Source organism: Candida theae (assembly GCF_024610275.1).
Source record: "Candida theae strain CBS 12239 chromosome Unknown scaffold36, whole genome shotgun sequence".
In the NCBI taxonomy this organism is placed as follows: domain Eukaryota; kingdom Fungi; phylum Ascomycota; class Pichiomycetes; order Serinales; family Debaryomycetaceae; genus Lodderomyces; species Lodderomyces theae.
In genome coordinates this window covers 97,423-107,754 of record NW_026261426.1, presented here as the reverse complement: position 1 = coordinate 107,754, position 10,332 = coordinate 97,423, and the positions used below count along the sequence as shown (strand labels likewise).

The following is a 10,332-nucleotide window of genomic DNA, read 5'->3' as shown; positions in this document are numbered from 1 at the left end:
TCTACCCCCTGTAGTCTTTTGTTGTAGTTACTGCCACTGTGATTGAGTGCTGCAACTGTGGAGCGTGTAGCTTGCTTATATTGAGCATCGTGTGGACTACACAACCCCAATCCGCGTTCGATTGATATTTTTTTTCGGAGGCCATTGGAAATTATTGTCGCTTAACTTAACGTGGTTTTGTGGAATCAACGACACAGCTAAAGCATTGTGAGCATCTAGCTCAAGTGAGGAGTAAATAATCCTTTTCGGAGTAACCGAAGGCATATATAATGAAGTAAGAAACACGTATACTGTACTAATTTCGTTAAGTGGATATTGTTGTTGTCGTTGTTGTCATTGTTGTCATTGTGTGTCGTATCGTATGTCGTGAAGTAAATGTGACGCAACGTATATACTGTCTATGCTACTTAAAACTCTTCACATTTGGTGATAATGACTAGAGGTGGCTCCCTTGGTCACAATAAACACACACCAGTCTCATGCGTATATTGATTTAATACTTCTTTTGAGAAGTTTTTATTTTATGTCCATGCCAATGTGTACATCTATATGGATTTCGTAGAAATTGAAATTTGAAAAAATTTGTGAGAGAGGTTGAAGATAAAGAATAATAAATATAGCAACACGAGAACCAACACCACCATCAATACTAACAACAACCACCCTAGAAAAAAAATGTGGGTGATATTGGGTGTACTAGCTGCAATTTACCTCACACATCAACTATTTACTTCCATCCTACCACATCATTTCCTAGTCCCACCTCAAAAATGGCAAAATTCAATCCTCAAAGTCATCAATTATGAAAAGCCAATCTACTTACAAGTAAGTCACAAAAGATCAAGCTATAGACGCAGACTTGTGCTAGCTAGTGCAATCCCGTCATTCTATACAAATTTCATCAACAATAAATTGAAAATCGCACCTCAAGACAATGCCAACAAAGATGCATTCATGCAAGAAATGAGGAGGCGAGATGTCGATGATCCCAAGAGAAGATTATTGTATGGATTCTTCCACCCTTACGCTAATAATGGCGGGGGTGGTGAGAAAGTGTTGTGGGAAGCAGTTAAAGCTACTTTAGACCAAGATGAAAAGAATATCTGTGTTGTTTACACTACAAATGTTGATACGGAGCCATTGGCAATCTTGGGCAAGGCTAGAGACAAATTCCAGGTTGAGAACTTGGATCACAAGAGGATACTATTCATTTACTTGAGAAGATTCGGTAAATTCATAGACGGTTCTTATTGGAAGCACTTGACTATTGTTGGACAATTGTTGGGTACTTTTTTATTGAGTTTGGAAGCTGCATTTGAGTTATCGCCAGATGTGTGGGTTGACACTATGGGACTTCCGGGAAGCTACTTTATCGCATCTGTGGTTTTGAAAATCCCCATCATTGCTTACATACATTATCCAATCTTGCAGGAGAACATGTTTAACAAGTTGAAATACAACAGTTTATCTGATATCTTAAAGATCAGGAGCGCATCGGATCTTTTCAGCTTTGCCAAATTGTGTTACTGGTCTGGTCTTTATTGGCTCTATGTCTACATTGGCTCTTTTGTCGATATAACTTTGGCCAATGGATCCTGGACGTTTAGTCATATGCAAAAGATATGGACTTACAATAGCCCCATGGGTAAGCAAATAGACAGATTGTATCCACCTTGTGGAGCTGAATATCTTGTCCATGATCAGCTCCAAAGTGGTGCAAGTACGAGGACCAATAAGCTTTTGTACTTGGCCCAATTTCGGCCTGAAAAACGTCATATATTGGTTTTAAAAGAGTATCAACAATTTCTCACAAATAATTACCCCAACATCAATATCCCCACTGAGGAGGTTCCCACTTTGTTATTTGCTGGGTCTTGTCGTACTAAAGATGATACGGCGACTTTGGAGTTTTTACAACAAGAGGTTAAGTCGTTAAAGTTGGACAACTTTGTTGAGTTTGCTGTCGACTGTTCATATACCGAAGTTGTCAAATATCTTTCAACGTGCAAGTTTGGTCTCAATGCTATGTGGAATGAACATTTTGGAATAGGTGTTGTGGAATATGTTGCAAGAGGGTGCATCCCTATTGTTCATGCCTCAGCGGGGCCCTTTCTTGATATAGTAACAGGAGAGAGAATTGAAGACTGGCATAATACTACAGGCTTCTTTTTCAAGTCTTTTGCTGACCCTGATTTTGACCCTCGGTTACAAACCACGGTAGGTAACAAAGACAAGTATTTGGTGTTTGAAATGAATGGTGAGAGGATGGAATTTCCCACGTTGGAACAACTTCTCACCACCTTATTCGTTAGCGATAGACTGCTTATAAGTGATGATGCATTGGAGGAAAAGAGAAGGATTGGGCAGCAATTGGTTGTTGATAAATTTTCCAACAAATTATTTGAAGAGAAATGGAAAGAGTATATTGAACAAGCCGAAGCACTTGAAAAAGAGTATAGACAAGAGAGAAGAGGCAAGTTAGAAAGAGTATATTAGTATAGTGAGAGTTGTATATAGATACATTGAAGTTGTATTCCAGAGTATCGTTGTATACAAATGTGGTGTTCCTGTGTCGTGTACAAATGGTTAGTTTTACGTGTTCAACAGAAAAGAGGAAGAAAAAAAAAAATAATCAATTTTCAACAAACCCAAAGCTAAGGCTAAGCTAACAACGCAACTCAACTTCGGCCAATCTCGCAAATTCAATTCAATTATCAACACAAGCTTTGTGAATTCAAACACACCTTCCCTTCCACTTCCCACATATATCCACTAAGAACTAATTATGAAATTGGATATTGCAAAGACGTTCAGCCACCACTCGGATCGTGTCAAGGGCATTGATTTCCACCCAACAGAGCCGTGGATTTTGACTACATTGTACAATGGAAAAGTCGAAATCTGGTCATATGCCACCAATGTCTTAGTCAAGGCGATCCAAGTTGCTGACATACCCGTGCGTACAGGTAAGTTTATAGCTCGAAAGAATTGGATCGTTGTTGGTGCCGATGATTTCCAAATTCGTGTTTACAATTACAACACTGGTGAAAAAATTACTCAGTTTGAAGCCCATCCCGATTACATCAGATCCATTGCCGTCCATCCTACAAAACCTTATATTTTGAGTTCAAGTGATGATTTGACTATAAAGTTGTGGAATTGGGACCATAATTGGAAATTAGAACAGGTGTTTGAGGGCCACCAGCACTACGTCATGAGTGTTAATTTTAACCCCAAGGACCCAAACACTTTTGCTTCTGCTTGTTTGGATAGAACTGTAAAGATTTGGTCGTTGGGCAGCTCCAGTCCAAATTTCACATTGATTGCTCACGACACCAAGGGTGTCAATTTTGTTGATTATTATCCACAAGCTGACAAGCCATATTTGATCACTGCAAGTGATGACAAAACTATCAAAGTATGGGATTATCAAACTAAGTCGTGTGTTGCTACTTTGGAAGGACACTTGTCGAATGTATCATTCGCAATCTTCCACCCGGAATTACCGTTGATTGTATCCGGATCTGAAGATGGTACCGTTAGGTTTTGGAACTCAAACACATTCAAATTGGAGAAGTCGATAAATTACAGTTTGGAAAGAGCTTGGTGTGTTGGGGTACTACCAAAGTCAAACGTCATTGCCGTGGGGTTTGATTCAGGATTCGTTATCGTCAAATTGGGCAGCGAAGAACCATTGTTTTCATTGGATGCCAATAACAAGCTAATATATGCTAAAAACTCTGAAGTTTTCCAATCAGTTATAAAACCAAATGCAACACAAGGATTGAAAGATGGTGAGTCATTGAATTTGCAACAAAGGGAGTTGGGGACTATTGAGATTTTCCCGCAATCGTTGGACCACTCGCCCAATGGTAGGTATGCTGCCGTTTGTGGTGATGGAGAATACATTGTCTATAGTGCATTGGGATGGAGATCCAAGGCCTATGGTAGTGCCCTTGATTTTGTTTGGAACACTCATGATACATCAGCAGCTAGTCCCTTTGCCATTAGGGAATCAACCGTTAGTGTCAAGGTGTTCAAGAACTTCCAAGAGTCGCTCGTTATTGACTTGTTATACCAAGCTGACAAAATTTTTGCTGGCTATTTATTAGGTGTCAAGTCTGAAGGATGCATTTCGTTTTACGATTGGGAACAAGGGAAGTTGGTTAGAAGAGTTGACATTGATGATGATATAACTGATGTGGTGTGGTCTGACAATGGTCAGTTGTTGGCAATAGTCACCAGTTCAAGCACCGGTGAAAAATCAACTGCAATTACGGGTGGCAAAACCAGCGATGAGACTTATTTCTTGAGTTATGATCAAGAAGTGTTTGAACAAGCAGTTGCCAATGATGAATTAGACACAGAAGAAGGTGCTGAGGCTGCATTCGATGTGTTATACACCTTGCCCACATCGGAAGCCATTTTGTCTGGGAAATTCATTGGTGACGTCTTTGTCTACACAACAGCAACCACCAATCGTTTGAACTACTTTGTTGGTGGGGAAGTTATCAACTTGGGTCATTTTGATCGTAAATTCTACATACTCGGATACAAAGCTCAAGACGGAAAGCTCTATCTCATTGACAAGTCATTTGATATCGTTTCGTGGTTCATCAATGCTGAAGTGTTGGAACTACAAACATTGGTCATGAGAGGGGATTTGGAACAGTTTGCAACTCACAATGTTTTGGATGAAGAAACTGGTGAAGAAACTCCCGACTTGGCCACAGTCACGGTTGACAATCTCTCCGAAGAGTACAAATCACTCATTACCAACTTTTCCAAAACAGAACTCAATCAACTCTCACGATTTTTTGAGAAATTGGGATACTTGTCTTTATCGTATGCATTGTCACAGGATTTCGATTCTAAATTCCAAATTGCTTTAACTACAGGGAACTTGAAGCAAGCTTATGAGTTGTTATCGAAGCAGCAACAAGAATCTCCCTCACTTGCTTTGGCCAACGTGCAAAAATGGAAGAAACTTGGGGATTTGGCTTTGAACAAATGGAATTTGAAATTGGCTCAAGAGGCATTTTGGTTAGCGAATGATTTCTCGTCATTGTTGTTACTTTTATCGTCAACAAACAATAGAGCGCAATTGATCAAGTTGGCTGAAAAATGCGAGGAGAAGGGAAGGTACAATATTGCATGGCAAGCGTGGTGGCTTGTGGGTGATGTGAATAAATGCTTGGACTTGCTAGTCAAGAGCGGCAGGTATCCGGAAGCTATTTTGTTTGGAAGAAATTATGGTGTTGATCAAGAAAGATTGTCAAATTATATCAAGGACTTTAAGGAGGTTTTGAAGCTGAAAAATAAAAGCAAGATTGGTGAGCGTTTGATTGATGATTTTGGAAACCTAAGTATCAACAATGGTGTCGTTCCAGAGGGTGGTGTTGTTGGCGCTGCTCCATTGATCAATTTGGAGGTTGAATCGCAAGAGAAACAAGAAAAGGAGGAAGACGATGTAGGCGAAAAGGAGACTGAAAAAAAAGAAGTAGAAGAAGTGGAATTGGAAACAGAGAAAGATGATGCTAATGGAGAAGTTGAAGTATCCAAGAAATGATGGTTATAAATATAGTTTACATTCAATAAAACGAAAGAAAGAAAAAAAGAAAGTTGAATAATCGCCTGTTTTTATTCTCTTTTATCTAGGCATACAAAGATGCAATCTTGCATTAGATTTATTTCATGCACGTTGAAAAACACCGCCTGTAGTCTTTGTTTCATCGCCGCAATCTCCCCATCGTCATTATCAATGTTTGTTAATTTTAGTATAAATTTCCCACCCAGTTTCAATGTTTTTGACATGAGCATAATTGCACCATCAGCTAAATCCAAATTGCCCTTTTTTGGGTTGACAATTGAGTGGTTCAAACCCTTGTTGTTGTTGTACCTAAGGTACGGATTGGTCTCTGTGTAATCGTAAAACCCACTTTGTTGTTTGCCGGGACGCGATAATTCGCTGACTATTAGATCCACCTTCCAATTGATTTCCAGTGTTCTTGATACATTCCCATTTGAGATAGATAGCCCCTTCATTCGTTTGATCAATTGCGATTCGTCAATCTCTTGAGCGAAATATGACTTGTGATCGATATCATCATCGATGTGAGGTGTGAGCTGCAGCTGAGTTTGTTTGTTTGCAATCTCCTTGAAATGGTTAATGACATTTTCATGGCTTAGTTTTGAAAAGATGTTGCCTTGGATGGAACTGGTTCCCAATGGTGGGCTTTTGAATAAGATATCGAATCCAAGAATGTGAACTCCCACTGTGTGCAATTTGGTACTTTCGACATTGTGTAATTGACTTATTCGATCAACAATGTATGACATCCAATGTCCAGGAGCAAATCCAATATCAAGAACTTTCTTGGTTGAAGGAGTGAGTATGTCGTATTTCAAATCAAGATGCTGAAGGCTGTTACGTGCAGCTATGGCCTGTTGTTCAGCTTCTTCTTTTCGGGAGAGTTTCTTTAATTTGTTGAATTGCTTGTATGGAGGTTGAGGCTTGGTGGTGGTGGTGGTGGTAGACTTCCACTTGAGATTGGCTGCAGGTGATGATGGTACCTGATAGATCACTGAGCTACCCAGTAGTAGTGAACGTGTGAATAATTCCGCATGATGTGCTTGCTTGGTGTATAACATGTGTTGGCATTCTTTGATGAAAGACGTTATTACTTTATGCGTATAAAAGGCTTCGAAGTTGTAGCAGTTTGTGCGGCTTGACGAATGTTTTTGTGTCAACCTGAAGTGAGTGATGTAGAGAGAGATAGAGAGAGAGAGCCGACGGAGACGAAGACTACAAAGTACCTATTCAATACTCATTAGAGCTCGAGATCCAGTTTACGACGTCTTTCACGTCACATGAGAATGGTTTTGAAGCAAACAGAGAGCATAATCAGAGTGTGCAATCCTTGAGATGCCTGATTGGTGCGGAACAAATATAGCATGTGTAGGAATCAATGTAAATGATGGATGGGGTGACGTCAAGTCTACTTTTCTGCAACACTATATCAAGACTGCAACTACTGGCAAGGAAATGGTGGTAATAGTGTCTTGATATTATGTAAACAGTCACAACTGGTCATGTGATTACCCTCTCTCTCTGATCTTTTTTTTCCTTTGGTCTGGCACAACTGGTAGCACCATGATAATAAAGTATGGGATACGATGCGCATAGTACTGCTGCTGCCAACTGCGCGCAGTAACAATTGAAAATTTTCCAAAAACCGCATCTCTCATATATCTGTCTTCTCCCTTCTTTCTTCTACATCCACGTCGAATCAATCACATTTACCAAATTAACTTTTTTTTTTGGGAGACGTAACCTTATTTAGCCAATCATGTCTAAAATCACCTCAGCCCACGTTCGTGAAAACGTCAAGAAATTGTTGGAACACTCCAACGAAACCAAAAAGAGAAACTTTTTGGAAACTGTTGAATTGCAAGTTGGTTTGAAGAACTATGACCCACAAAGAGACAAGCGTTTCTCTGGTACTTTGAAATTGCCACATGTTCCAAGACCAAACATGACCATTTGTATTTTTGGTGATGCTTTTGATGTTGACAGAGCCAAGTCATTGGGTGTTGATGCCATGTCTGTTGATGACTTGAAGAAGTTGAACAAGAACAAGAAGTTGATCAAGAAGTTGGCCAAGAAGTACAATGCTTTCATTGCTTCTGAAGTTTTGATTAAGCAAATTCCAAGATTGTTGGGTCCTACTTTGTCCAAGGCTGGTAAATTCCCAACCCCAGTTTCCCACAACGATGACTTGTACTCCAAGGTTACTGACGTCAAGTCCACCATCAAGTTCCAATTGAAGAAGGTCTTGTGTTTGGCTGTTGCTGTTGGTAACGTTGACATGGATGAAGATGCTTTGGTCAACCAAATCTTGATGGCTGCTAACTTTTTGGTTTCTTTGTTGAAGAAGAACTGGCAAAACGTCGGATCTTTGGTCATCAAGTCCACCATGGGTCCATCATTCAGAATCTACTAAATGCAAGAGATGTGTTCATAATTTTGTATTTTAGGTTTATTAGTCATTATCTATTGAGTTAGTTGGTGTCAAATGTGTAATATACAAAAAAAAAAATAAAGTCATCAATTTAAGAAGGAAAAGAACATAACGTAGGCTATTCGTAAAACTATAAAGAAAACTATCATAACTCTAACTGGCGACAAATCTATGCTTCTTGTCCTGCTTCTTGTTCTTTTTATTGTGCTTCTTATCCGACTTTGTTGGCAAGGAAATTGTCTTTTTATGGAACGGAGTGTTCAATTTACCTTCAACATTACCCATTGCGAAAAACTCTTGATCCAAATCATCACCAGCACTTTCCAACTTCGCTTGCTTGCCTCCATAGAACAATGTCTTTGCCTCTGTCGCACTCCCGCTACTCTCTTCTCCACTGCCTCCAATATGCATTGAAAAATTCAATTTCGAGATGTCTTTTTGTAAATCAAATTGATCAATTGGGATATTTCTAGCCTTCATTGCCTGCTCAATTTGTTGTCTTCTGGAATCAGGTAAATGTTGCAACGTGTATAATTCTTTGTTGAATTCTCTGCTCTTTTGCAAATCCAACAACTGCCATTCTCCATTAACAAGAACTGGAGGTGGATTGACGTAAAGGAGTTTCCCGTTGACATAATCTTTGAGAATATATCTGGCAGCTCTTGGCTCATCAGCAGCACCGAAACCCTGAGTCATATAACCTCTGGCTCTTGCATATGCATTAAGCAATTCTCTAGCAGTTGGATACTCTCCGTTACCACCATCTTCAACCAGTTGAATAGGTATATGTATACCATAGACTGCCTCAAGGAAAAACTTTGGTATTCTCTGACACACCAATGAGGTTGGCGGTATGTGTTCACGTAATTGATCAATTGGCAAAACACCATTACAAACGAGCTCGGCATTGGTGTAAGCAAAATTGGGGAATACCAAACCGGGACAATCACAAAGTATAACATCAGGAGTAAGATGAAGAGTCTGGAAATGCTTTGTTTTACCTGGTGTTGATGAAACTGACACCTTTTTGGATCCTATCAAAGCGTTGATGGTGGAGGATTTACCAACATTGGGATACCCAACAAGACCAATTTGCAACTTGCGATCTGGGAACTCGGGATCTACTTCAAAGCTTGGGGCAGAATCCATAAACAATTGCTCTAGTTCTTCGATTTTCAAAATTCTTACAGACTCGTCCATTTCGACGTCATCAAAAATCCTGTGGTCAACCTTATTGCCACCCACAGGTTCATGTTGTATCTGATTCTCGAGCTGCTCCGCTTCTTCTCTCTCCTTTTCCAACAAAGCATTGGCATTTGCAGCTGAAAAGAAAACGTAGTTGATATTCTTGGCTTTAAAGTAGTCAGCCCAAGCAACTCTTTGGTCACGGCTCAACATATCTGCCTTGTTGACAAGAAGCAAATTCCTCTTTTGGTGGTTTGCGTCATTACTATCATTAAAGCTTTCAACGTATTTTTCCAAATCGATTGATCTGAAAAACAACGGATTTCTTGCATCGACAATTTGAACCACCAAATCGCATCGTTCAACCACTCTCCACAACTGTCTCCACACTTCCAAGTTTCTCTCAAACGGAGTCAACAATAAGTCGTTGTTTTCCGTCAAGCTGGCCAAATCTCTTCTCCATGCCAAAAATGCAAGATTCTCCTGCCTTTCAATTTCCAACTTGCTTTGCTGCTTAAACCATTTGGGACGTCTAGGGATCGTCAATTTGTTTTCAAACATCATATGTTTCTGTCTCATTGCCAACATTTCATCCGTACTCAACAACCCATTAGAGTTGATTATATTTGTATTACCAACCTTGATGATCTTCACTTGCTGTCCTCTCTCGGCACTGAAGTCGGTGTCAGCCAATTGTGCTGTGCTTAAAAACTCATCCAAGGAATTCTCCTGCGTGACTGATCTCAACTTGACCCAGTTGGGATCTTTCTTGTCGGTTGTGAATCTCATTTCTCCATCGGGCAAATATTGCACTTCATTTTCTTTGGATCTTTGATTTGCTATGGTACGACCTAAACCTATTAGGTTTTTGTTCTTGTGGTGAACTGGTTTGGGTCCTTTAGGAGCCTTCCATTTCTTTTGCTCCGGATGTAATGACACTTTGTTATTAGAGTCCATGGTGGATGCAAACGAGCTTGATTAGTAAGTTAAAGGGGATGAGTAAAAGCGAGGTTTGAGTTGCAATTATTTTTTTTTCTTTCTCTCTCTCTCTCTCTCTCTCTCTCTCTTTTGCTTAGCGATGAGAGAGAGGAAAGATGAAGACGAACAAAGAAGTTGAGGAGCAAGA

General features: G+C 39.8%; 5 protein-coding genes across 5 annotated transcripts; 3 read left to right on the top strand and 2 right to left on the bottom strand. All coding sequences in view use genetic code 12, as the record gives it.

Moving 5' to 3' along the window:
- Nucleotides 1-675: 675 nt before the first annotated feature.
- ALG11 (alpha-1,2-mannosyltransferase) lies at nucleotides 676-2,496 on the top strand (the record flags this gene model as incomplete). Its single annotated transcript, XM_051751484.1, has 1 exon — nucleotides 676-2,496. The coding sequence occupies one exon, from the start codon at nucleotides 676-678 to the stop codon at nucleotides 2,494-2,496; it is 1,821 nt and encodes a 606-aa protein (XP_051609352.1).
- A 289-nt stretch (nucleotides 2,497-2,785) lies between these two features.
- SEC27 (coatomer subunit beta') lies at nucleotides 2,786-5,569 on the top strand (the record flags this gene model as incomplete). The annotated part of the gene is made up of 1 exon (XM_051751483.1): nucleotides 2,786-5,569. One exon carries the CDS (start codon nucleotides 2,786-2,788, stop codon nucleotides 5,567-5,569), a length of 2,784 nt encoding a protein of 927 aa, XP_051609351.1.
- Nucleotides 5,570-5,640: 71 nt separating this feature from the next.
- KGF57_002195 (uncharacterized protein) lies at nucleotides 5,641-6,651 on the bottom strand (the record flags this gene model as incomplete). Its single annotated transcript, XM_051751482.1, has 1 exon — nucleotides 5,641-6,651. One exon carries the CDS (start codon nucleotides 6,649-6,651, stop codon nucleotides 5,641-5,643), a length of 1,011 nt encoding a protein of 336 aa, XP_051609350.1.
- A 698-nt stretch (nucleotides 6,652-7,349) lies between these two features.
- On the top strand, nucleotides 7,350-8,003 carry RPL10A (60S ribosomal protein uL1; the record flags this gene model as incomplete). The annotated part of the gene is made up of 1 exon (XM_051751481.1): nucleotides 7,350-8,003. The coding sequence occupies one exon, from the start codon at nucleotides 7,350-7,352 to the stop codon at nucleotides 8,001-8,003; it is 654 nt and encodes a 217-aa protein (XP_051609349.1).
- A 171-nt stretch (nucleotides 8,004-8,174) lies between these two features.
- On the bottom strand, nucleotides 8,175-10,163 carry KGF57_002193 (putative GTPase; the record flags this gene model as incomplete). Its single annotated transcript, XM_051751480.1, has 1 exon — nucleotides 8,175-10,163. The coding sequence occupies one exon, from the start codon at nucleotides 10,161-10,163 to the stop codon at nucleotides 8,175-8,177; it is 1,989 nt and encodes a 662-aa protein (XP_051609348.1).
- Between the last annotated feature and the right edge of the window lie 169 nt (nucleotides 10,164-10,332).